The sequence below is a fragment of the Hippocampus guttulatus genome, chromosome 14, assembly GCF_054856545.1.
Source record: "Hippocampus guttulatus isolate MCC_2025c chromosome 14, RoL_Hgut_1.0, whole genome shotgun sequence".
NCBI lineage: Eukaryota > Metazoa > Chordata > Actinopteri > Syngnathiformes > Syngnathidae > Hippocampus > Hippocampus guttulatus.
Window position 1 is genome coordinate 15127993 of NC_141274.1, and position 26195 is coordinate 15154187.

Sequence of the window (26195 nt, forward strand, 5' to 3'; positions counted from 1 at the left end):
GGTCTCATCCGTTCCAAGACGGACGGCCCGGCCGGCCTCGAGTAGGACCGTACTATTCTGAAAGAACAAGACATTGTTCATATTAAAAAGGAGGAAGTGCTCACGGGGTCCCAAAAATATCTCAAGTGCTGGATGCAAATGTTACCACTCTCATTTCACCTTTTTCTCTGGTTTCCGCACGAGACCCCCGAGGTGCCCGAGCGACAAAAATGTGACCCATTTCACTCAAAATGAACGTTAAATAGCAGATTTATTATGAACAAGATAAACGTGACCTTCTTCCAGCATGAAATAAATCAGTTTTCAAATTCCATGACTTATCACATACGCGCACAGAATGACGAGAGGTTGATAAACGAGTCGCGGAATGAACACATTCATGTGCCAAATCATTGATTAGAGGAGGGGTGGGGAACCGCGGTACCTGGAGAGCCATATCCTGCCTGTTTTGGATCTCCCTCTAGTTCAGGGGTGTCCTGGTGGGCCGCCGTCCTGCATGTTTTCCAAGTCTCCCCGTTGCAGCACACCTGATTCAAATGATCAGCTCACCAGCAAGCTCCGTCGAGGCCTGAAGTGATTACCAGCAACTGAATCAGGTGTGTTGGATGGAGGGAGGGGGACCTACAACAGGCAGGGGACAGGGCTCTCGCCGAACCGCAGTTCCCTACCCCTGGATTAGAGTTAAGAGCTTCAGCGGCATTGTTGAAAACAATGTCGGAGAGAAAGGAAAACAAAACAAAACAAAAAAAATCTAATCTATTCAGTATAAACAGAAGAGGCGACCTTGTAACAGCGGTAGTGTAGAGCCCTTGTGGTTAAAGTGATGGATATTTGTGTAACAGTGCCAGTGGTTTTTATAGAGGCAATGAAACGTGTTACACAGAACGTACCAAAAATAAATAAAAATACAGTTTGGTTGAGTGATTGATTCTTCATATGATTGACATAGCTGCAATTTCAGGACTAAAATGCTCGTAAATCTGGGGACTTAAGTCGCTAAATAACAGACGTGTAGGCACAAATACGTTGCAGTGCAAGGGAATTAAAAAAAACAAAAAACAGCATCCGATTGTCCCAGCTAGAATACATCCACTGGTCATTTCGTTGGGTATCAAATGAGGTCCAATAGAACAGCGCCATCAAAAATGTGTCCCTGCAAAGATAAGAACAGCGACTTTTGATCGACACCGCGGGAGTATTTATTGAGCAAATTACTTGGAATTGTGGTTGGAGTTTGCAGCTGGGAAGGCTCACAAAAATGATGAACCCCTCTCAGGATAGCACTGCGCGGAAAACATTTTGGATACAACTCTTTTATTGGATCTCATTTAAGAATGTCATGAAGCGTAATGTAGCAAGTCGAATACCAGATGCAAACGAGCAACCGTCCTGGGTCCCTCAAAGACAATTAAAAGTTGAATTTGGGTATTTCACACCCATTCATACCATACCTTATAAATACAATTAAACACACACACACAGACAAAAAAAAAATAAAAATAAAAGGTTAGCTTCCGTGCAGGCTTTGGAATAAGGCAGCATCAAGTGTCCATCTGCTTTGTGTTTTCCCTAAATGGCTACGTTGTGTGCAGATGAAGCCACACTTGACATCAAGGGGATCCATCCCGGCCATGATTATAGTTGCCTTGTCGTTTGGGAGCAATGAACATAGATTACATGCTAAATGTGGAGTCATTTGAGGCCAGCGCATGGCGGGGGCGTCACTGGGCTCGTGCACGAGGGGGAGGGGGGCTAGGGGGGGGAGGCTTTTTGGAGTGTGGTGACAGTGCAAATGTCTGCAGGAAGGTGGCTTTTAGGGAGGGAGGGAGGGGGGCTTGTTGGTTTGGTGGGCCCCCTCAGGAGCCGGGAGCGTCGGCCCGGCTGAGCGCGATGGCCAGCTCCAGGTCCCGCTGCTCCTGGAGCCGCAGTCTCCGCAGCCGGTCATGCTCCTCGCGCTCGCTCTCCCGCTTGGCCCACTCCAGCTGCTGGCTTTCACTTCCAAACTGCAGGAGCCAAACAACCGAGAGGTTAGCCGTTGAAACCAAGCCAAAAAAGGTAAAGCCCCACCCGGGGACGGGGACTCAACACGAGATGCAAAGTTTAGATTGATGATACAGCAAAAAGCGAGGGAAGAAAGCAGATTAAAAAAAAAAGAATCAATCACAGCAGATGTTGCCCCGTGCACATGCGAACATTTGTTCTGAACGGCTCGTGTTCAAAATCATGGCACATGCAAAAGCTTGGAGGCGGACTGTCTGACTGACCTTACCTGGTCATCTTCACATCCTTTACGGAACATTAAAAACAAAACGGAAGGCCTTTGACAACTCTTCATGCTGACACAAAGAAATTGGGGAATTGTTGTTGATGAGGTATAAACAAAACCAAGAGGACAAAGACAAGGTCGCCATGCATCATAATGCACCGCATGTATCGAGATGCGTATCAAATCTTTTCGTGGGGAGATGGGCTCCATTATTGACGGGAAGTGATATTTTTCAGTGGAGGATGCTGCCTTTGCGGCGGGGGCCTTTGTATGGCACCTCAAATTCGCTCAGTACCAAAAGCCCCACGTATTTCGCTGGGGAAAAACGTTCATACGACGGTGGGTTTTTTTTTTTGTTAAGCCTGCCTCAAAAATGAATTTTCAATCATGTCTGACAGTCGTATTTTTATACCTATTGCAAAGGCGCAATAAATACCAGCATCCTTGTACTTGCATTTTTTTTCCCCAAACCAAATAATCTGGAAGCCATTTATATTTTTAAGGCGAATACAAAAATGGGTTCGAAATGATAGTGTTTTGTAATCCTAGTTTGGGGTATAGTTAGAGTCGCATCTATTCATATAGGCTATTTTCGACATTTTTATCGGAGCTCATATGTACACACATTCAGAAGATTAGGTAAGAGACAAGAAACGGATCTGCCTCACGATTTAGCGACACGCCGCGGTGTAAACAAACACAGCGCAGCTCAGCCTCTGGCTTGCGATAGCCCGGAGGCGGCGCGTAACTGCGTCACCATAACGTGAATATCAGTGCTGCAGAGCATCTCGAATGATGTTTCCTCCGTCAGTGAAGTCAACTCCTGAAACATAACGAAAACATTGCTTTGCTGGACTTAGACCGGACAAGATGGGAGCTTCGTGGTCGCCGTGTCAGCCATGCAGGCGGCGATTCTCCTCCATGACAAAACACGGCCAATAAATGAGCCGTGGCATAGTCGCCCGCGATGCTGGAGATGGTTAGTGACACCGGGCGGCCTCCTTTTCACACAATGGCAAAGCGAGTCCTTGGGCTCATGCAAATAAACAGCACAGACTTACAGCGGAATGAACATCCGTGGGAGCTCTACCCGAGTCTGCCGGAGTAAAAGAGAGGACAGCTGACACGCCGCTCTGAGGCGGCATTTTCAATCGAGATGTGCAATACTGCGTTACACAATTCTCACAGGAAGCAAAGTGCGGTGAGCTGATGGCACGCGCCCGCGCAAAAAAAGGAAAAGGGTTCAAATGAAAAGTGAATCTAATAGCTAAAATACAAACCCCCAAAAGGGCTACTATAGACACTGTAAAAGCATCCATCCATTCCTGCTTTGATATGAAATGAATATATCGATGTTCCTCCCTATCCAATCGCTACCTTGATTTCTAACTTTATGATCCATACACGTTACAACAACATCTATTAAAAATGATTTAGAAAAATGCCATCAGAAGTTTGAGCTCGCGACCGTATTGATTCACTTCACATTATTTGGGGGCTGCCCTGTATTTCTTCTTCTATTTTTCGTAGCCCAGGGGGTTTGGAGCTCTCACTTCCCCATCGCACCATGAGGCCACGCGCACCTCCGCTACTCCGCGTGGTCAAGCAAACGGGAACGGCACCTTTCTCACGCCGCCACTTCTGCTTAAAAGCACAAGTGCAAGGTCACGGCGGAAGGGCAGGCAATGGGCACAGCTTGTGGGTTTCGCATGACTACTAACACACACGCGCACACACGCACGTGCACTTTCACCCCCTCCAAACTATGTACCCATTGAACGAGAGAGTCCTGTCACACACCGATGTGCAGGTTTCCTCTTGACAACTTCAAAATAAGAAGCTACTTTCATTGTACATCGAGCCACAATTAGGGAAACGGCACTTTTTTTTCCTTTTTTTTTTGAGGCCATGCCGTCCTGGCACCGAGTTGGCGCGGTGTACTCAAGGAACCGTCACGATGGAACCCTCGAGCCAGGTGTGCGATAGCTCCCAAAATTTTGGAATGAACCACCGCTTGCGTGCTAGTCGATCCTGCTCAGACACACACAAAAACCTTACCGTAGGGCGGGGCGGGCCGGTTGGGTGTGCTTTTCTTTGATGGCAGAACAGGATTGTCAGACTTCTGTTAACACATAAGGGCATTGATTTCAAAAAATAATAATAAAAAATGCCCTCCGGCATCAAACGAACAGGCGGCGTTCATACACGTGGTTGAGGCCGAGGAGAAATAAACCCGCGTGATGAGAGAGGCCTTCCAGATCAGAGTATCCAGAAACTTTCAAAGTGGAATTATTGTACCGATGACCATATTTCCTAAAACACACGCAATCTCTCCATTGGTCACCGGATGTTAAATAGATGCCTGCACTCCAACAGACAGACGGCTACCTTCCCCCCCCCCCCACATTCATACAAGGCTACCGTCACATACAGTTAGACACAGGTACAAAATTCTTGCCACCCATCTGTTAATTCCATTTCAAATATCTTGAATGAATATCTTCAAGCACCCAAAAGTAGTAGTAAATCTGGAAATTCGGCAAAGGAAATCAGACGTTGCTTTTGAAATGTGGTTCAACAGAATTCTTTGAAAAAAACAAAAACAAACCCTCATAAAATAGGTCTGGACAAAAATGATGGCGCCCTTAAAAAGCACTGAAACGAATGAGACCATAGAAACATGTTATGCGTCTTCTACTTAGGAGTCAAAGGTGTCTGCAAAAAAAGTTGTCACTGTGCTGTTTGACGACATGGTGTGTACCGTACTGAACATGGCCTTAGGATATTAGAAATGGTTCCGGTATATTGGCATACATGGCATATTGCCATTTGACTGCAAATGACTGCCAAAGGGCTTGGTCACGACCGTCATGGCTCACCTGGTCCTTGTTTTGGTCATGTCACAGTTCACTGACTCGGGGAGACGTTGGCTTTCTTTCCCCACACACAAGATTTTGGGTCACAAATGGTGAACATTTAATTGAGCCCGTTTTCAGGACAAATCAATTCTTAACGCAGCTCACACATAAGGATGATCTTTCAAGACATAAGATAGAGGAGTGTTTGTCATCCTTGGTCAGGTTGGGGCAAAATCGGGCCAAAAAAAAGCTGGATTGTCTTTATGCGTGAAACCGGAGTAACGGGCCTTGAGCCAGCAAACATGAGCACAGTGTTGTGTTGTGTTGATGAAACCATCCAATGTACTTGAAGCTCACCTTGCCCCTCAAAGGGTTCCCTGAAAAGAGGTGGTTCGGCAGGCGCACCGACTCTGCAAAAGGAGCGGAGTGAGACACTTGTGGAAAATTTTCAAAAGTCAAAATGAAATTGACTTACAGACCACATGCTTTAAAATAACACTTTATTCCGCCGAGGACTCGCGTGCTATTTTTAGGGCCACACGGCTGCTAAACGTTCCATGACATTTGCCCAAATCCGAAAAAGTAGAGAGGGGGGTTCTGTTAAATCTGACGTATGCAACTGATTAGCTAATTAAAGGCGTCAGTTGGAGCACTGTTAAACCAGAACTGTGCCGGGCTTGTTTTGAAGCTTTGTGGTATGCCGCTTAATGAAAAAGAGAGGGAGGGAGGAACCCCCCCCCCCCCCAAAAAACGTACAGATGGTTACAGTGAAAAAACAAAACATTGTAAATGAATATGTTTGTTGTGAGTGCGCAAACCACAAGAGGACCCATTCATGTGGAGCCCAGTGGTGTATTTTCTTTTTGGCACAGTAAGCCGACGCAGGTCCACAGTTGCTTCTATGTTGGTTTGATGACGGGCAACGTGCCGGTCAGCAACATAGCGTCCCCTTTTACCTTTCACCAATGCCGCTGACTTAAAACAACTTCCGCGCTGAATAACGAAAGTGAAGGACAGCGAGCGTTAAGGTAGGAGGTGGGGGCACTTCAAGGACTGACAGTGTGTCCCGGTACAGTCACAGACTTTCTGTTGTGTCAGGCTTCTGTCGACCTCCTGTTTTTCCAAGGTAGGTGGGTGAGTGAAGTATTTTTAGGTTGCCCGTAGTTAAATGAGTAAGCCCTCTTCTAAAAATAGCCTCAAACCGCAGGAATAGGGAATACGCGGTGAGTAAAAATGCAATTTTGTGTTTTTTGTTATTGTAAAGTGTCCTTGGGTGTCTTGAAAGGCGCTTATAAATAAAATCTATTATTATTATATTATTAATTCTGACATGTCACCCAAGAGGGGTGTTGCACAATGAGCCCCCACATGAATAAGAGGTGTTACATTTGGAAACATTAGTGACAGTTATTTTTATGCATGTAAAAAACAAAACAAACACAAAAACGCACGTTGCATTCACCAAGCAGTATTGTTCCTGCATTTCTAGTCGCCTCTTTGACAGAGCATGAGAAAAAAAAAAAAAGGCATGGTGGAATGTAAAAGGGGCTATTGCAACATTTGTGACGGATACTTTCACACATTTTCAGCGTCGGTGAGCTACTCGGCGGTACTATTAACTTCCGTAGGATAGAACTGAATTTAGATTTGTCAACAGAGAATGGTAACTTCTGGAATGAACAACAGGCTTTTTTCCTCCCTTCAATACAGCAAAAACTAATTCGTTCAGTCTCCCGACACAGTGCACAACACAAAAAAAAAAAATCTGGATGTGATTCGATTGAACATCTGAACTGTACTGCTTTCACAAGCCCATGGGGAAACGTGAAGCCGAGCACAACAAATTGCCACACAATAGTTCCACCCCAAGTCAGAATGATGACGAGAGGCTAAGTTGCCCTGCCCCCTATTTTAATAATCAAATGTATCCATTATTTTGTTGATTAATTGCATGAAAAAAGTGTCCATCCTTCTATTCAGAAACCAAAAGCCAATAGGTCTGCTTTCATGGAGGACTACAGAAAGCTGAGCTCTACATAAATAATTATGGCTCCATTTGATAATAGACTAGTCGCCGATTAATCGCTGCCCGTCAAGAGTGAAGAGTGCTGTCATTCAAAATCTTTGGAGTAGATTAAAGGCAAAGTCCGTCATTGGGAACTGGATACAATGATGAAAATGTCTTAGTTACATAACTACAATGTTTCTGTGTGATGCACGCAGCGACGCTGGTACCTGAATGCTTTGGTTTTGGGCTGTTGGATGAGAAGCCGAGACGAGCGCGGACTGAGCCGGGCTGAAAGGAACAAAGTAAAAGTTCAGCGATGGCGCCGTAATATTATTATATTATATTTCCCAACATCACCTTTACTGGCGGCTTGGGTTTTTCTCCAAAGGTATCCGAGGATGCAAACAGATCCGAGCCACCCGCCCCGCTAAATAGATCACCAGCCGAGCTCCCCTTGAAGGGGTCGCTTCCCCTGAAAGGATCTGGAAGGACGCAGACAGCTTTTGAGTATGCAAAAGAGGTGACACTTTAGTCTACTCTCATTTTTCAAAAGGACCGTTGAAGGGGTCCTCCGTCTGGAAGGGGTCCGCTGGAGCAGCGTTGGTGTTGAACATGGCTAATCTCGTTTTGAAGGATTCATCCTGAGGTGGACAAATAAAAATGGACGGCATTGTATGCCTCCAACAAAAATTGATAGCCGTGGGACACAAACACAGCAGGACGCTCACCGCCACGCCCCCGAAGGTGCCGTTCTCCTTCTCTGAGAAGAGGTGACTCGCGTCTGCTATATTGTTCCCCCCGGTGAGGTCGCGCAGGGCGCCGTTGTACTGCTCAATGGTCTTGGTAAACTCCTTCTGGTTCTCCTGGATCAACGACAGCTTGCTGCGAGCCTGAAAGCGCCGCAGGAAAAACAAAAAAACAGAAAAGACACTTTCATCCACAAGGAATAACATGCAGGGTTATTGTTTTAGCCGCATAGCTGCGGAACTCGAAAGGATTTGACCTGTGTGAACTCCTGCGCTTTCTTCTTTTGCCATCTTTTACCCGTTTTTATTCAAACTTTCAGAGATTAGTATTTGGTCAGTGCAAAAAAAAAAAAAAGGCAGGAGGCAGTCTTCTGCAAACTTCAACAAAATGTAAAAATGCTTTTCTTTCATGTCAAACGGGAGCAGATTGGACACCCTTGATTTTGACTTGAGCTAGGCCATTATATTGCGGTGACATTTATTCTTGCTAAGGCCTTGCGTCTCCCTCATTGCAACTTTACACTCACGCAGTTCGATTTCGTACACATACAGGTACTTCTACGTGTTGGGTTTTGCCGCTCTCCAACGTGAGCGTGGCTAAAGACAGAATAAGAACCGGTCAACATGTCGTCAGAGTCCACTCTCACCTGGCTGATCTCTTCCTGAGTGGTCTTGAGAGACTTGACGATACTATCCAGCTGGAGACGGCCCGAATGCAGGCTCTGCTCCAGCTGCGCCTCTTCGTCCTGCAGGCGGCCGAGGTCCGCCTTGGTGCGGCCGACCTCTTTCTCCTGGCTCCGAAGGTCATTCTCCTGCGAGCGGATTTGGCTTTGCAGAGTGGAGATCTGCGAGAGGAGTCGAGATGTGACGACCGGTTTTCTATGAAGTCAGAATTATTATTATTATTTTTTTTTTTTTAAATCCCAAAGCTAACCGTCTGCGACTCTTCCTGACACTTTTGCTTGATGTCGTTGAGCATCCCTTCCAGTTTAGAGCGCTGCTGGTCCATCTCGTCCAGACGCTGCTGGGCGTCACGCTTCTGCGACTCTATGTCCTGCAAACTGCTGCTCTCCCTGTCCACGTCATGCTGCATGTTCTAAATACAAAACAATATTGTAAAGTCAATTGAGACCGAATAATTCATGTCTTTGTGCCCCCGATTTGAATCTCTCCAGCATATTCTTGGGGCTTCCTCTTACTTGAACAGCATGATTTTGTCTTCTGATGGTTTCCTCCTTTTCTTTGAGCTCATGTTCCAGGATTAATTTCTCTCTATAGCGGAACCACGCAACAGAGTTAGGTCAGTGAATAGAATTTATTGAAGACTGCATGGTTGCCGTCGTGTGAAAAACGTGCATGTCCATTTTTGGGGTGTCTGCGCATCCCATTAAGGTAAAAATGAAACGGCATTAGGTGTGTTCCAGGAAGTCGAACAGTTTGCGCGCTAGCCATACATCTAATCACTGGTGTTGCATTTTCCTAAATTGAAAAGATTTGATTTCAGTGCACCTAACATGAATGGTTTTGGAATGCGAGTGGAAACCAAAATGCCCCGAGAACACCCCCCCCCACCCACCACCACATGCAGAACAATCCAAAACATCACACAGGAAGGCCCCAAATCCCAAACCGTGAGGCAGACATGCTAACCACTAGTCCGTCATGCTTCCCGTTACAAATTCATGATAAATAAGAAGACAGTTCAATTAAGTCGTCAACACTGAGCTTCATTCCGTTTACAAAAGGCACCTTTTTTTTTTTTCAAACGGCTGTTGTACTGCCCAGGTGGTGGCCAGTGAATGTAGATACTGTAAATGTGCAAGAGTATTGCAACCAGCTCAATTTGATTTAAAGTATGTTTAAAAAAAAAAATATTGGCTGACATGACTTTCTAATGAAGACTGGTTGCTGGACCCGTACGGCTTTGCTTGGCAGCGCCTCTCTTATGAAACAGCTGATAGTAGCAGCGGCACAGCTCACAAATGTTGATACAATAAATAATGAATAAAAGCTTGTCGTTTCACGGAGCTCATTTCCCATCGCCCCCGCCCCTCCAAGAGAAACAAATCTCTTCTTGGCCACTTCGAGGGGCTCACCTCTGCAGCTGACTTATTTCCTGACTGAGGTCATCCAGTTCTTTGACGCCCGTCACCTCTGCGGTCGCTAAGGTGGTGAAGTCCTGTGGCGGGGATGGAGAGTTAAAAAAAATAATAAAATGTCAGAGGGAAGAAAACGGGTGAAGAATTAGGAATTGGGATGAGTGAAGGAGCTCCCGCTGACGCTTGCAGCAAAACAAAAGACAGGAAGGAAATACATCTCGTGCGTCCTGAACAGCCGCACAATGCATGAAAAGCACTCTTGACCAGACGACACAAAGGAACGCGCCGTTTCGAATCATGATGTCATGCCAAATGCAGCACGAGGAAGTTTGATGGAGATCACAGAGCATTCCTTCATTTTATGTCCCTCTCGGGTTTAAAAGTATCAAAGTAAAAGAAGTCCAACTTAGGAAAACAGATAAAATATTGCAACTATCATGAACAACTAAACAGCGTCACTGAACATTATTTGCTGCGCTCAATTTGCTTCCAGGTACTCCTCACCACTTGCCTGCCTCTCACACACACACACAATCTCGCTCCACTTATTAGCTGTTCTGGCCCAATTGACTAAAGTCACAAATAGTGGGTGCTAAATAACGGGATCATTTACACTGGCGAGACCCCATACGCTGTTTGAATCTACTCCACTCACCGACGTGCAAAATTAACTGCGCGGCAATTCAGCGCAGTTGACAGACGGAATCCTGGTTACTGATCGACCAACTGGATGCGGTCAGTAGATCATCTGAAATCTGTTTGTGCGTGTAATCAAACTTGGATCTGTTTTGCACGTGCAAACCTTATCTAAAATCAGGCCTGCCAAGTTGTGTCACGTGCAAGAAGTGAAATCATACACCGGACTGAATTGAACACCACTTGCCTGCCTCGTCGCACACACTTGCACCACTCACGAAGCTGCTCTGTAAACCATCTGATTTATTGAGTCATGCAACAAGGGAAGAGTAACAATAGACTAAATTATCCGTATACCCAGAGCTTGGGCACCGCTTGCCTGCCTTTACTGCTCTACTTGCAAAACCCTTTAGTATGAGAGACGTTTCAGGTGTAAGAGACGTTTCGGGAGGATATCTCAGTTTGATTATCTGTGACTGATGTCACGTTGCAGAATGTACTGGGTACGCTATTGCTCAGTGCATTTCCTGTGTAGGAATGCACTTATGACAGCAATGAGCATAAAAGTTGCAGTTTAAAATAACCATGACCAGTAGAGAAAGGAGGTATAAAAGTTGAACCAACGCAGGTTGTGTAGGACATCGCGGTGGGGCAATAGCACCCCCTGGTGGCAAAATAGCAAATACTCACAGTGGGAGCGTGAGCTAGTGCAGCACATTCATAGTCAAGTCTCCTAGCAGAAAAAAAGTTCCGTCTTACAGGAAGGAATGTAGCACAAAAAAATAAACATGCCACAGGACAGCATGACAATTTAGCCAGGCAGAGCAAAAAAAAAAAGCAAAAATCATTGAAAAACAAAGGAGTAGGAAAACCGGTACTTCAACCTGGCAATCATCTCAAGGGTCGTTCAAATCAAGACTTACAGGAAGCGTCGCTGAAGAGCCCACCAAGCTTGTCGTTCTCTCCGAGGGGGGAATCATGTCTGGACTGAGAGTAGTTGGCGGGTCGATGCCTTTGGTGATCTTCTGCTGGATCAAATGCATGGCGAGGCAGAACTGGTCCTGGGTCAGCTTGCCCGTCTGTTTAGTGTCCGCGAGGCCCCTGCACATGACACATCAAGACATGACCGGTACCACCCACTTTGAAAAGTGAATTACCACTACCGAAAGGACTGGAGGGTAACAATATAGTAGGACGACTGCTGTTAGGAGAGGCGTACGCTCTTCATAATAGACCCGGTCGTCAGCTTTTATTTTTTCATTTTTTTGCTCTCGATGGCACACCAGAGAGCAAGTGGCTGCCTCACCAGATTTGTGCCAGCATGGTCTGGGATAAGCTGGAGTGCATGAAGATCTCGATGACCTCCGTTCCATCGACCAGTCCGTCGTTATCCGTGTCAGTTTTCTTGAAGATGTCCTTGTACCGCTCCCTGTCAGCCACCGGCACCACCCATTGCTGCTGCTCCGGCTGGAATTCAACAGAGAAAACATGACCGCTCTTATGATTTCAAATTGGACTTTTTTAATTACTTGTACATAAATATTTGGATCTCTGGAGCGTCAAGCCATCTATCATGTGAAATGTAACAGCCTCTAAACTGTGAGCGTTTCGAAATTTGCCAAGAGTGTTGACCAACCCCCCCAGAGCTCTCCCACCGTGGCTTGGCAGCTAAACTGCATAACTTTGGATTTAAAAATGCAAGTAGGATATGGCTTTTACTGATTTATTTGCTCCATTAAAAATAACACTGACAAAGTCAATACGCAACAAAATGAAAGTGACCAAAAAAAAAAAAACGATGAGAAAAGCTGATCGGCAGGCCTCACTTCCTGCCTGAAACCTGTTTGTCAAAGTGTCAGAAGTGAAAGAGCTGTGAAGCAATAACAAGGTAAAGAGTAAGCTGCAGCTGAATGGTACAATGTGGCAAAACCAGTTGAGCCACTTGAATGGCAACTGAATAGAATTCTGATGCGTGAAAAGTCAATTTTGTGTCTCAGCCCTTTTAGATCACGAATAATAATACATTTTATTTATAAGCGCCTTTCAAGACACCCAAGGACACTTTACAATAACAAAAAACACAAAAGCGTCCGCACAGACTGTTTGATACATTCTGGTACTTTTCCCAACGGTGAACAACAGTGACACAAACTAACAAGACAACCATGCACGCATGCCGATTAATATTTGTTTTAATTTGTGGAACATAGTTTCGTATAAAGTCAATAGTAACGGTGACTTGAATTGTCTTTGTCGAATAATTCACAGTGAAGAGCAACTTTGTTTACACTTGATTTAATCTTCTCGTAATTTAGGAGGGTAACAGATAAGAAAGGCACATACTGTATGTCCGTTTGCATTTATTGATAACCTATTTATAAATATTTAAAAAAAAAATATTTTAGCTAAAATGTATCGTGTATCAAATTCTAAATCTAACAAGTACTGTTTCTTTTTTATTTTAAACAGCTTTTTTCACATACATAGAGTAATACGCACGACCTTCAGCATGTGGCGAAAGAGGATATCAGACGGGCTTTCATTCAAAATAGTGCGGGCATATACAGTCTCATTCTTGCTGTATGTGGAGACGTCGGTGTCTCCGTCGATCATAAAGATACGAGAGGGGCAGAGGTGATTTTATCACCGGTCTTCAGTGTGCGTGGAGTGAACACACACCGTGCCAACTACACGTGCGCCCGAGTTACAAAGAACTATGGACACCCGCTTCGAAGAGCGCTTACAATAAACTCAGGCGTTCATTCACGTTGATGAAATATTCCCAAACATTTCAATAGAAATATATTGGTAGATATGCCGATGGTGAACAGAATATATATTTTCAGTTTGTGAAGTACTCAGTAGTTAATCAAATTTTCGATATCAGAATGTAATTAAGGTGCCACGGTGTTTGACTGGTTAGTTCGTCCGTCTGGCGGTGCAGCAGTCATGGGTTTGATTCCGGGCCGCAGCCATCCTGTGTGGCATCTGCTGGCATTTTTTGTGACATCACAATACGGCTAAATTCTGATCGTCTTGCTCACAAAAACATTTTAGAAAAGGGGAAGCTTGAAAAAGACCGATTTGGTGATGGAGGTATCAGAGACCTAGTTACTGTACTTCTTTACAAGCCTATCCGCTTTAAGATTGACTGCATAGCCGGCATGTGCACATGTACAGTAGGGAGATGGCATACCTGTTTGCTGGCTTTAAAGGTGCGCCTTAGGATTGGCGTGGCCGTCGGGCTGGCGTAGGGAGAGACGGCGAGGGGAGAGACGCTGGGAAGGGGAGAGACGCTTCTCGTGCTATCCTTGAGAGCAAAGGAGGCGGACCTGGAGGGCAGCACGGGGACGGCGCCAGGGATTGTGCCTGCCACCTTTTTCCTTTTGGAGGGTGGGATAAGGGTTGGGGGCAGGGCAACCGGCACCGACTCCTTCTCCATGGCTCGGTACACAAGATGCATGACCTAAAAGGTTAAGAAAAGCGGTGCTAAGACTAGGAAATATGCATTTTGGTGTTCACCGACAAGTGGGCAACTGACCACAATGAATTCCTCTTTGTCCAAGTAGCCATCTTTGTCTGCGTCGCCCAGGTCCCAAATCTGCTTGATGACAAAAGCACTCGTGAACTTACCGCTTTAGACCTTTTCCTCATGATTTCACAGGAACTTCCAGGGGGCAAAAAATATTCTCTGATGTCATCACAAGTTTTGCATGTCATTTGGCCAGGTTAGAGCGATTGAGAAACAGAGAAAATGTCTTGAATGATCACTTCAGCCTATTTCTGTACCACCATAGTCTGACAGTGTGAAGTGCCATCCACTTGATTCACACTCAGGATCTGCTGGATTTTATATTATATATACCTGTGTGTGTGTGTATATATATATATATATATGTGTGTGTGTGTGTGTGTGTGTGTGTGAGAACAATAACCTTTTAGAGTACATTTGGCAGCAAAATTCATTTCAGTTCAGGCCAGTTGTCATAAATCACTTTTTTGACACCCAAAAGTGCCCTGGCGTCAATTCACAAACATTATGAAATGGTCTATGACAGGAGTTGTCGTTTTAAGTAGGTAATGTCACCTTCCCCAACACATCCAGAGGTAGTTTCGAGTTGATTAAGACGGGCTTGACTTTATCGCCGGAAAGGAGGCCCTTCACAGGGGTGAGACTCTCAAAAATGCCCTCGAATTTCCCTTTTTCGTCCGGCTGGAAATCAAAACAGAGATGAGTACAAAGGAGCAGGGGTAGAGGAGATATAGCATGATAATGTCACATATTGCGGAAGGTTAAATTAAAGAACTCGCCCTTATGGCCCAATGCGAATCAGGTGCTGGAGCGCTTAATAATGGGCTGCTTGTGTCTCTCTGGAAGAAATTAAGATCAATTTCAGTACGGCTATGGCTTTCATGTTCGGAAATCAAATGAAAGACAAAAAATATTAACCCTCCTGTTCTGTTTGTTTGTTTGTTTCAAACATCGGCAATGTCCATGGGACCGACTTGTGATTGACAATCAAGTGTGGACATCATTCTTTTTGATACTCACAAATGTCGGAGGTGCCACTGTTTGGCTGAGGCTGCTGATGCTAACGTCATGCCCTGCCTGCGCTGAGGCGACCAGTCTCAAGGCGATGAAGAAACCCTGAAGGAGAAGATGGGGAAAGTAGAAAGGGAAGGAGAGCGAGAACAACCCAGTGACTGGTGCACACGTCGGCATGCACAATGACATCACATTTTGTACAAGAGAAACTCTGCCTTACCCGCTTGTCCAAATAGCCTTTTCGCTCCGAGTCAGCCAAATCCCATATCTGGGGGGGGGGGGGTGACATTAAAGCTTAAATAAACATGCATATCAAGAATAGCAGTGATTCCCAACTACTGTGCAGTGGACCATTAGTGTAGAACCCTGAATAAGTGGGAAAAAATAATTATGAAAAGGCTTCCGATTAATGCACCTCAACAGGGAAACACTCAATAAAATTGCACAAGCATGTGGGGTGCTTAGATTGGGTGCTCAATTCCAGGAAATAAGTGGCTCAGTCAAGTAGGCTGGCAAGTTTGGGTCTAACCATATTTATCTGAAGGAAAACCAAGCAGCTGAAAAGTGAAAAATGCTCAGCAAATCTAAATCTTCTGTAAACAAAGGTTCCACTGTACAGTCGAATAAAATGGGGGCATCATTATTTCAATGGTTGTACTTCTCGAGACGTTTGTTTGGTGGTTTGCCATGATATTTTTTTTTTCTAAAGTAAAATATGTGCCTCAGCTCAATAGAGGTTGGGAAACTGCTGTATTTTATGGACGTCAAACCTTTCCGAGTGTGTTGTCTGACAGCCCGGACTTTTTCAGGAACTGAGCTGCATCCCCAGCTGATATCTTGCCACTGTTCACTGGATCCAACTACATAAAGAAGAAATCATAATAAGTTTGTAGCACACAAACATTGATTGACTCTTTTTTTTAATAAAAAGGGACGTCATGGGAGCTTCGTACCTGTCTGTAGTAGCTCTCGTATGTTGGGTTGCCACTCGATAACTGGGAGAAAACACATAAAAGTCGATGAAAAAGGAGTGCAGCTTATAACATTGGGCGGCTGTGGCGTTTAGTCGCCCTTTGTCAAATCTTGTCCGTCATTGCTGTGATCACGAACGTCCTGACTAAAGGAAGTTGAGCAGCTATACCGACCGACAAAACTTTCGGGAAAGAAATGACATAGACGAGAAAAATAATGTACAGGTCAGACTACAATGCTGTATGAAGAGTTAGTTGTGATGTTACGGTGGCGGTCGATATGCGGGGGGGAAAAGCCAACTTTTTCGAAGCTAGTTTTAATTCGTTACCTGGCTGAGAGTCATGAGCGCCGCCATGTTTCCTGGTGACTCGGGAGCGCGCGTCCATCGCCCCTTTCGTGCGCGGTCACGAACGGACGTCCCGTGCATACTTGCTTAACATTGGCGATTCAGATTCATTTTAAACACTCTTTCTCCGATATTGCGATTTTTTAAAATCGTATTTTTGCACTGTCCACTCCAGTCTCAAGTGTTTTTAAGGGCACGTGACTTATTTTTTTCTGCACCGCACAGTGACAAGTTGTTTAATTAAGCAAGTGGTAACACTTTCTGTTTGAAGCCGATTGGATATTGTCAACCAGTGGGCGGATTTAATATACGCGGAAATGACACGTAAGGGAACTACGTACGTTTCCGTGTTGTTGCCTTTAAACGTACATGAGAGGTATAAAAAATTATGTACGGAGGCATAAATATACTTGTGTCAAACGAAGAACTGTTCCCTTGCGTGGAGGCCGTGAATCGTTAAAAGCGATTTGATGCGAATGTTTATTTTTATAATTTCTTCGTTCGTGAGCTATTTGAGACACAAATGCGAATAAAGAATTCTATGGGGTAATTTGAATAAAAATCTTGTGCATTTGCATTACGCTTATCTTTAAAAATAACAGGCTTATTTGCTATACCATCCTCACAATAAAATGACAAATATGCTTCAAATTACTTGTTTGAATCGACTTTCCCAGTGTTTTGACAAAGTGGTAACAATATTAGAAAATATCAGATTTAAAACTTAACTACCCCTTTGATTTCTTACCTGAATTTCGAATGATCGATAATCAATATTTTACGGAGCCCCTAAGGGGACATGGAAGGGAAAAAAAAAAACTTTGCGAGATCTCGCAATACTTTGGAATACTTTGCGAAATTTCGCAAAGTTTTTTTTTTCCTTCCATGTCCCCTAGGGGCTCCGAAATATTTGAACAATCTAGGCACGTGACGTTTAGTTACGCTTCGATCAGGATTCAAACCCAGTGACCTAAACCTTAGATTCCTCTCATGACTCGTTTGTCATGGTGGTTCAAGCATGCCCAGGGTTGAAAGCACTGAATCCTAAACACTCAACCAGGGATTGTTCACTAGGATAAAACCAGCACCTAATATTCCTGTCTCTGAAGGTACACAAATTGTATATAAGCCACACATACAAAATCAATTCCCAACATTTAATAAGAACTTTGGTATCGTCTTTTATTTCGACCAACAGAAATAAGCAATGCCTTGCTTTAGTCACATCAGGCAAGGGATTGAGAGGTTGCTTTACCAGACGATTTTGATCACAATCGGATTAAAACAGACAGTGTTTACATAATTTGAAGGCATCATCATGGGGCGATTCCCATTTGAAATGTCAGCGAGTGAATGGGAAACATTACAAAAGCATCCTTGATTATTTGGGGTGAATTGAATTGTGCACAATTGTTTTCCACAGCAAAAGACGTTACCACTTAAATATGAATGACTTGCTACAAATGCGGCATGTTTACCATTCACCCCAAACCAAATATAATGAGGAAAAGACAGGAAAGAATTATGTCTTTCATCGAAAATGATGGAAACTCAGACAAACTATGACTGCAATTGTGCGTCCAGTCATTGAATGGAGACGCAATGTTGACAGAGTGGCCAAAGTGCAGTTTATCCTCCTTTGTTGACATTTTCTTTTTTTAGAGTGAGGATGCACAGCAGCCACAAGATCCCTGGAATGTACAGTTTTCTCTTTCTGCAAAGCAGAGCTTCTCAAAGCTCATCTTTGGGCTTTGCGTCATCCTCTTCCTCCTCCTCATCATCATCATCATCCTCCTCATCCTCATTATCCTCCTCGCCCTCATCTTCATCCTCATCCTCCTCCGTGTGGGTGTCTTGGTCTTTGTTTTTTTCCTCCTCTTCCTTGCGTTTCAGGTCATCTTGTTCCTGTTTCATTTTACGCTCGGGTTCCTGTGGATGAATGCAAAACATACTTCGGCTAAGTAACTTGTAATTTCAATTTCCATGACAATACGACTCATACCTTTGTGGCACCCCACGTCTCGTTTCCGATGTCCTCTGCTTCCTTCACGTCATCAGCGATGAGAAAGTTGTCAAAGATGGTGCCGGATTTGACCTGAGCGCAAAATTGACCTTCGGCTTGGCATCAATGTGATAATTTAGCAGTACAAGCACATTTCCTACCTGCCAAAGGTCGAGACCAATTACACCGATGTTGTCAAACTTGTAGATGGTTGAATCAGGGCTGTATTCGGGATTGTCAATCTCAGGATGGACCCAGGTTCCTTTGTAGTTGGGATTGTCCATTTGCTTGGGTTTCCAGTCTCCCTGCAACCAAAAGGGTATTTAGAGTTATGCTCAAGCATCAGGAAGTCTTATATTGGCGGTAATATGGAACATTGTCAAGAGTAGAATGTGGAGTGCCTGCCACACCAATGAAATGACGAAAAATACAACCAAGTATATCTTTTAAGAGCTGCCCATTTCCCAAAATATGTCTGAGCAGGCCGTTCTGGATTGTGATAGAACAGTGAGTAAAATTCACACGATCCCGTTTCTCTGCCAGGGACTTGGCCGCGAACCTGGGCCAAGATCCACCATCCATCCATCTTCTACCGCTTATCCGGGGCCGGGTCGCGGGGGCAACAGCTTTAGCAGGGAAGCCCAGACTTCCCTCTCCCTAGCTACTTCTTCCAGCTCTCCCCGGGGGATCCCGAGGCGTTCCCAGGCCAGCTGGGTGACATAGTCACTCCAGCGTGTCCTGGGTCTTCCTCGGGGTCTCCTCCCGGTGGGACATGCCCGGAACACCTCACCAGGGAGGCGTTCAGGAGGCATCCGAATCAGATGCCCAAGCCACCTCATCTGGCTCCTCTCGATGTGGAGGAGAAGCGGCTCGACTCTGAGCCCCTCCCGGATGACCGAGCTTCTCACCTTATCTCTAAGGGAGAGCCCGGACACCCTGCGGAGAAAACTCATTTCGGCCGCTTGTATCCGGGATCTCGTTCTTTCGGTCACGACCCATAGCTCGTGACCATAGATGAGGGTTGGAACGTAGATCGACCGGTAAATTGAGAGCTTCGCCCTTTGGCTCAGCTCCTTCTTCACCACGACAGACCGATACAACGTCCGCAAGATCCACCATTGAATATCAAAACCCAAATGCAAGATAGGCTGTACGCAAATGTATTGAAATTACGCTTGTTGCTCTAGTGCCATCTTGGTACTAAGAAAAACAAAACGGTTTTTACTTCAGCTACCTTGTATTCTGGGTTGGGGATCATTGGAGGCTCCCACTCTCCATCCATGTCTTCGTCCCAGTCGTCTGGCTTTTTGGCATCGGGGTCAGGGATATTTTCAGGCTTGTCCCAGTCCTGAAAAGTTAACGTATTTCCACAATCAAAGTTAATTTGGGCATTTCTTGGTAGTTAAGACATGCGTCATCCAAATTAGCTATACTTTGCAGATGCGCCAACTTATTTTCGTATTTATATGACAGTCAATGCTAAAATGTTTCTTTCCTACCTCGGGCTTGGTGTCATCGGGGTCGTCGATCTTGGCGCGGTCATCCCAGTCCTCGGGCTTCTTGGCTTCGGGGTCCTTGATCTTCTTTGGGGGCAGGAAGTCCCAGTCCTCCTCCAGGCTGCCGGACTCCACCTTCTTGTTGTCGATCTTCACCTCGTAAGTTTGGTCGGGATTTAGGATCAGCGTGTACAGGTGGCTAAGTTCGTCATCCTGTCAGGAACACAGCGAGCGCGGGGGGGGTTGATGAGAAATCAAAGTTTGAGGGCTTTGGAGCACATCAGCTCCTGAATATATTTTAATAAATTACCATGCACTTGATCTCCTTCTTGATAAGGTGATTCTGGCCCTTGTAACTGAAAATGACATGGACCTTCTTGGTGCTGTAGCCGCAAATGTCCGGGCCTATTTGAAGCAAACACATTCACTAAAGCTTGCAATTTTTAAACCTCCGTTCATTGCTGGAGCTTGCAGGGCTGTGACTTACCAAACATGATGTAGTATGAGGAATCCCCGTGCATGGCGGTCTGATCCAAGTCTGCGGGGAAGACCTTGACGTAGCCGCCGCCACAGTCGATCTTCTGTTCGTGCTTGACCGTAAACTGAATGACCAGACTCTTTCCTTCATTGCTGAATGGCTCAAAGCGGGCTGAGGATGCGTAAAATCTGGCATCTTGACTTGTCTGGAGACCTAAAATAAAGGAGGAGAAGACAATTGATACACACAATATTCAATTTTGAAAGGGCCATGCTGTCGTGCTTGTTTTAGAAGTTTTCCTATTCTAACACACCTGATTGAAATGGTCAGCTCATCAGCAAGCTCTGCAGAAGATGAGCCCCAATAGCTAGCAGGTACACTTGACAGATGCAATGGTAAACTACCAAGCTTCCTGACCAATGCTATCTAATGTGGATGAAAAATCTGTTTCGCTTTCTATTTGTTCAACTCAAAGATTAGGCACACAGCCAACAGTCGCTAGAGCACCTTAGCTCGGTTATCATTTTATGTCGAATCAACACATGACAGGAGCGTGGTGATCACCTTTGTCTTTCTCGGCGTCCCCATAGAAGTCGCCAGCCGTCAGTTTCCATTTGCCGTAGTCAGACTTGTGTTTGGAGTCCACCCATCGACTTCTCCATTCATCTTCACGACAAGCACAACATAGTAATCGGGAATGACCGAATAGTTTGCACGAAAAGATACTATCGGATGCCGTACGCCCACTTAAATGGCGACGCCTCGTTAGCAAACACGGTAGCAAAACCTTTGAAAACCTTCGCAGGTTTGAGGAACACTGTGAAATATGAGTAAAACAGGACCTATGTGCTATTTCTACATTCGATTTAAGAGCGGAACATCGACTTTCAGTTTTGCTTCAACCTCACCTCCATCCAAGAAGTCTTCCCGAAAGTACACCTTGGCTTGTACGCAATATGCTACGAAAAGCACCGTAACAGATGCCAAAAGTTGCATTTTGCCCATCTTTACTCGTCTCGGCTCAGACGTGACGTCCTTCTCAGGGGTCTTTTCGAAGAGACCTAACGCTGGAGCGTAGTGTCTTTCCAGAAGCCGCTCAAGCTAACAGATGTCCGAACGCCATAGGACGAGCAAACGGCCCGGCTAGACCAATCACCGTGGACCACGAAATGTAAGTTGCTTCTAGAACTGATCCAAAATCAGCTTAGTGTGTGCCAAGCCTCATGCTATACGTCAGTTCACCGATAGAGATCGCATTTCACCGCTTCGACATGGATCAATCATGTTGGTTTATTACGATCCGTGTTAAATTGTGTCTTATAACAACGTTTATACGATTACAAAGTATGTGCAACGACATCACACGAACATTATGGACGTAGTTTTGTTGTCATGTGTAACGGCATCAGCCCAGGTAATGCTACGTTTAAAAATGTTGGAAAGTAGGAAATCTCTCGCTCCGAGTTTACCAGGCTCGACCCGTTCCAAAAATAATTACGAGACTGAACAATGAATACAGATAATATTAAAGGTGAAATAAAGTGCAGCCAAAAAGACCCTAGATATTTTATTATGGTCTTTCACTTGAACTTTTACATTCAGCGCCGGCACCGACAAATGTATACAGTAATCGATTTCACCTGGTGATAAGTCTTTTCAATTTCCGGGTGTCGATGAACGCACCCTTACTACAACGAGAAAACGGTAATGGAATTACCTCAATACCATTATAGGAGAAAACGTATCGAATTTAGTGCGACGCAAGTGTGACGTATGATTTATGAGGTAGGAAACGCCACATAATCACTCACCTCCCGAAACAACAGCAAAGTATGACCAACGTCCAGACACAAGGTCAAATGGAGCAATTAAAATTCGTTTTTTTCCCTAATTTCTTTACACGGGCAGCTGTTACTCAAACTATTGCGCTAATTGAAGAACAAGCCATTTTTGTTTATTTATTGCGGAGGGGTGGCGGCAAAGAAAAGCTAAAATACGTAAAGTTAGCGTAAGGCGAAAGCAACTTACTCCTGGTTATCACAATTACATGTCATCAATTTAAATGCAAAAGTTAAATCTTCTCCAACTGTCAGTAAAAATGCTGTAAGGTATGTGACGGGGGCTCGCGTAAAATTTAATTGGATAAATTAGATATGTATACTATAGCAGTTTTACTGCTGCCGTTTTTTTGTGCTTTATTATTTAAGTTAAGTTAAGGATTGTATTGGGTTTTGATGAAATTAATCTCTGTTGTGTTCTTGACCTGTATTAGTTCAATTGTAACTAGTACTTTACTGTGCTAATGTGTCAGCCCTGGGTAGGAACCAGTTGGGTCTTGGTTTGTCTTAATTTGAATATCACGTGTGTAGTAATGACGAGTGTCTAATTATTACTATTCCTGTTTGATTAGGCAGAATCTGGAGAGCCGCTGACCAGCAAAGTCGCATTTCTGCCAGATCTCTAAATAATGGAATCCCAAGAAGTGATAAGTCAGGTACCGAAAAGTGCAAATTTGACCGATAAAGTTTATTCCGTGTTTTACCATTACTTCAATGTATTTAACATGCTGGTTGTTATCCTCAGGAAAATCACAAGCATGCACGGAAGGAGCGAAAGGAGCACTTGGGCCCTGCACACCGCTATGTGATCAACATGCTGGCCCTCAGGCTGGGCTTGACACCGGCAGCGGTGGAACAATTCATTCTGGACTTTTCGGTGAGGATATGCAACACACTGAAAGGAGTTGTCAATGCACAACAGAAGGAGAATAGTAGCACTGGCACATTTCTGGTGCTTTCTCTTGGTTTGTCTTATTTTTTTCCAAGCAGTAAAACATCCGACTGATCTTACCCAGTTAAAAGGTGTCGCGACAAACCACGCGACACCACTCCCCTTTCTTATTAGTTTCAAGATGTTTCAAAGAAGTTTTACATAATGTGTGGCAAAATTGTCCTTTGTTCACCACTTTCAAAAGGACACAGACAATCGAGCACTCTGGAATTGTTCAGAGATAACCACAATGTCTTCTGTCGCAATGGAAATCTTCAGTGTTTTCGTATGTATTCAAGTGAATGAGCGCACAATTAGGGTGCTCTTGGAGCTATCGTGAACTCTTTTGATTTTTAGAAAACTTGGTTTGTCTTGTAATAGTATTGAAAAAATAACGTTTGTAAAAGAGTTTAAAAAAATGAGTTGATGTCTTTTCTCTGTCTTTGCATGTAGTTGGCTCCTTTTGATAATTTTTTTGCCATAAATGGAAGCTCTACCCTTGCCTTCGTGTATCAAGAGGCAAAACATCCTGGGATAGGTAGGTATCATCCTTGAAAGATGCTCATTCTTTCATTTACATTTTATTAGAATTAATTCAGAATTTAACCTCAGAGTGTGGCCGTGCAATTCCTGGGCCCCGGAAAGCACTGCGACTCGTCCACGCCAATTTGACAAAGAAGCGCCTTACGGGCATATATTGCACTTTCACTCGGGTCCGAGTGGATGTTGCTGTGACTGCAGACAACATACATCAGGTGGGATAGAATCAGAAATATAAAACATATCTGTTTACAACACGTGAGTGTGAACGTGAACAAAACAAAATGCTGTCAGCAGCATTGTATGGAGGAAAACGCTGTGGTTGTATCAATTAGAAATCTTTACCAACACACGATTGACAACTACCCCAAAATAAATAATGGAGAAGCAGACTACTCTACTTGGCAGTTAGCATCGTCTATGAACACAGACTAGTCGGTTGCGTTGTATCAGCAAATCATTTCTCGACATGGTTTCTGCTTTTCAGGAGACCTTTTTTTCCATGTTTGATGCCCGAGATGGCTTCCATAAAGCCATCAAGAACAGCTTCAGCAACCTGCTGCCCAGTTTCCAAGCACTGCTAAAAATTGACAAGTCCAAGCTCAGGGCCAAGATTAAGCCAAACTTTGAACACATCTTCAAGCACAGTTTGATGGGCTTAGATGGTAAGGTTCCCATCCAGCGGCATGATTAAAATAGACCTAATTATTTGCTGCTATTTGATTTGTCTCGTTTCCGCACCAGTGATCCAGATGAGCTATCAGAATGTTAAACTGGCAGAGGCCAAGAATGTTGACTTCAGTAAACTGGCATCCTTTCAAGATATGACGTTAGCGGCAGAAAACAGTGACCTGGTTAAACAGCTGGAGGGTATCCTGATACAGTGGTATAAGCAAATTGACCAGGTAGGTGTCAAAAAAGACGGAGAAAAGGTCTCCGTGTAGAAAACACTGTCCACTTTGTAATGAGTAGGTCCTGCTGGAGACTCAAGCGCTGAAGCAAGGTCTTGTGACGGACGGGCCGCTGAGCGAGCTAGATTACTGGAGGCAGGCGCTCTTGAAATTCCACTCCATCCTCAGTCACATCAACGGCGCACAGTGCAAGGCAGTCATAAGCGTGCTCAGACTTAACCGTTCCAAATCACTGAAGGTATGAATGCTCTGTTGGTCACCACGGTGATCATTGAACAGCATGTGGTCGGGTAGGGTAAACTGTCTGGATTCTGAAACGACAGCAAATCAAGACAATATGGCAGTCCTTATAGGCTTATGCACTTTATCCTCTACAAGAATTGACCAATTTTACTGCAGCTTACTGAGTCAGTCAAATTATTTTCTGTTGGTGTCTGGATGTCCGTATTATGCTGCTCCCCTTGCACATCAGAGGGAGGACCTTGTGGGGTTAGAATAAATTAATGGCGTTATTTTGTTTGCTGTCTTGGTTAGTTGTGGCCCATGCTGGAGTCTAGGGTGACAGACAACTACAACGAGGCCAAGGATAATGTCAAGTTCCTGGACGCACTGGAGAAAGTATGCCAGCCTCTTTATACGAGCGACCCGGTATGTATTTATTTTCGTCATTTGGTCGCTTTTGGAAAGGTCAGTGTAAAATGATCCGATTGTACCTGTCAGGCCACCATTGTGAAAAGCGTGCAGAACATCATTAACGCAGTTCAGATGATCCACATGGTGTCACGCTACTATCATACCAGTCAAAAGATATCGTCCATCTTCATCAAAGTGAGTGAATCCAAATGGACTACGCACGATTAACGTCAACTGTATACAGTACGAAGAGTACAATTGCAATGACGTTTTGATCTGATATGATCTGCAATTAGGTTACAAATCAGATGATTATAGCATGCAGGCGATACATTTCCAACAATGGCACAGCCATATGGGACCAAGATGTTCAAAATGTTATGATAAAAATACAGGTAAGGGAGACCACCAGGCCAATTCTGTTTAGTCAGATATGCAGTGTGCATTTGACTTTTATTTCTGAATTGATCGTTTCATAGGAGTGTCTCGGTTTGTATCGGGAGTATGAGTCTTGCTTGGAGAAAACACAGGAAAAAGCAAAGGAAATGCCAGGACAGAGGCCCTTTGGGTTCTCGGAGATGCACGTGTTGCGGAAGTTTGAGGTCTTTTGCAAGCGCCTCGAACATGTACGTTTTATCTTTCATGTTCATGTCGATTTTTCTGTATGCGGCCCTTTGGACATCCCTGCTGCAGTCAAATACTATTAAAAAAAAAGCTGATAAAATGCTAACATGCTAAAAGTTGGAATGCTAGCAAACGGCAAGTAGCATCCTTAGTACAGAAAGCACTAAAGTGTAATCGAAAATGATTCGATATTTTTCTCTGAGATTCTGATACTTTTTCAAGTTAGACTGAGAGGTAATTGATAAAATGCTAACACGCTAACATA

General features: G+C 44.5%; 3 protein-coding genes across 4 annotated transcripts in view; 1 reads left to right on the top strand and 2 right to left on the bottom strand.

Annotated features, from left to right (window-relative positions):
- Positions 1-231: 231 nt before the first annotated feature.
- LOC147195302 (epidermal growth factor receptor substrate 15-like 1) lies at positions 232-16608 on the bottom strand. 2 transcript variants are annotated; one of them, XM_086128759.1, is made up of 23 exons: positions 16460-16608; positions 16113-16154; positions 15930-16019; positions 15380-15427; positions 15166-15261; positions 14925-14984; positions 14701-14826; positions 14155-14214; positions 13810-14079; positions 11920-12080; positions 11537-11714; positions 9975-10057; positions 9078-9150; positions 8813-8974; positions 8526-8723; positions 7861-8022; positions 7689-7773; positions 7490-7614; positions 7360-7420; positions 5482-5534; positions 4325-4388; positions 3328-3362; positions 232-2003 (listed from the first exon to the last, which is right to left on the bottom strand). In XM_086128759.1, the coding sequence occupies exons 1-23, from the start codon at positions 16556-16558 to the stop codon at positions 1857-1859; spliced, it is 2478 nt and encodes an 825-aa protein (XP_085984885.1). In that variant the 5' UTR covers positions 16559-16608; the 3' UTR covers positions 232-1856. The 2 variants fall into 2 exon arrangements, with proteins under 2 accessions (XP_085984885.1, XP_085984886.1); XM_086128760.1 differs by lacking the exon at positions 3328-3362 and having other exon boundaries at positions 1855-2003; positions 16460-16606.
- Positions 16609-17633: 1025 nt separating this feature from the next.
- calr3b (calreticulin 3b) lies at positions 17634-21555 on the bottom strand. Its single transcript, XM_086129573.1, has 9 exons — positions 21362-21555; positions 21018-21119; positions 20463-20666; positions 20286-20380; positions 19979-20188; positions 19714-19827; positions 18641-18784; positions 18480-18572; positions 17634-18406 (listed from the first exon to the last, which is right to left on the bottom strand). The coding sequence occupies exons 1-9, from the start codon at positions 21456-21458 to the stop codon at positions 18209-18211; spliced, it is 1257 nt and encodes a 418-aa protein (XP_085985699.1). The 5' UTR covers positions 21459-21555; the 3' UTR covers positions 17634-18208.
- A 1365-nt stretch (positions 21556-22920) lies between these two features.
- Positions 22921-26195, top strand: part of LOC147195304 (dynein axonemal heavy chain 8-like) — a 34384-nt gene continuing 31109 nt past the window's right edge. The window contains exons 1-11 of the mRNA XM_086129171.1: positions 22921-22947; positions 23037-23168; positions 23676-23760; positions 23835-23977; positions 24250-24427; positions 24507-24667; positions 24735-24911; positions 25208-25321; positions 25394-25501; positions 25603-25701; positions 25786-25932. Of these exons, the coding sequence (XP_085985297.1) occupies positions 22921-22947; positions 23037-23168; positions 23676-23760; positions 23835-23977; positions 24250-24427; positions 24507-24667; positions 24735-24911; positions 25208-25321; positions 25394-25501; positions 25603-25701; positions 25786-25932 (1371 nt within the window). The remainder of the gene's footprint in view (positions 22948-23036; positions 23169-23675; positions 23761-23834; positions 23978-24249; positions 24428-24506; positions 24668-24734; positions 24912-25207; positions 25322-25393; positions 25502-25602; positions 25702-25785; positions 25933-26195) is intronic.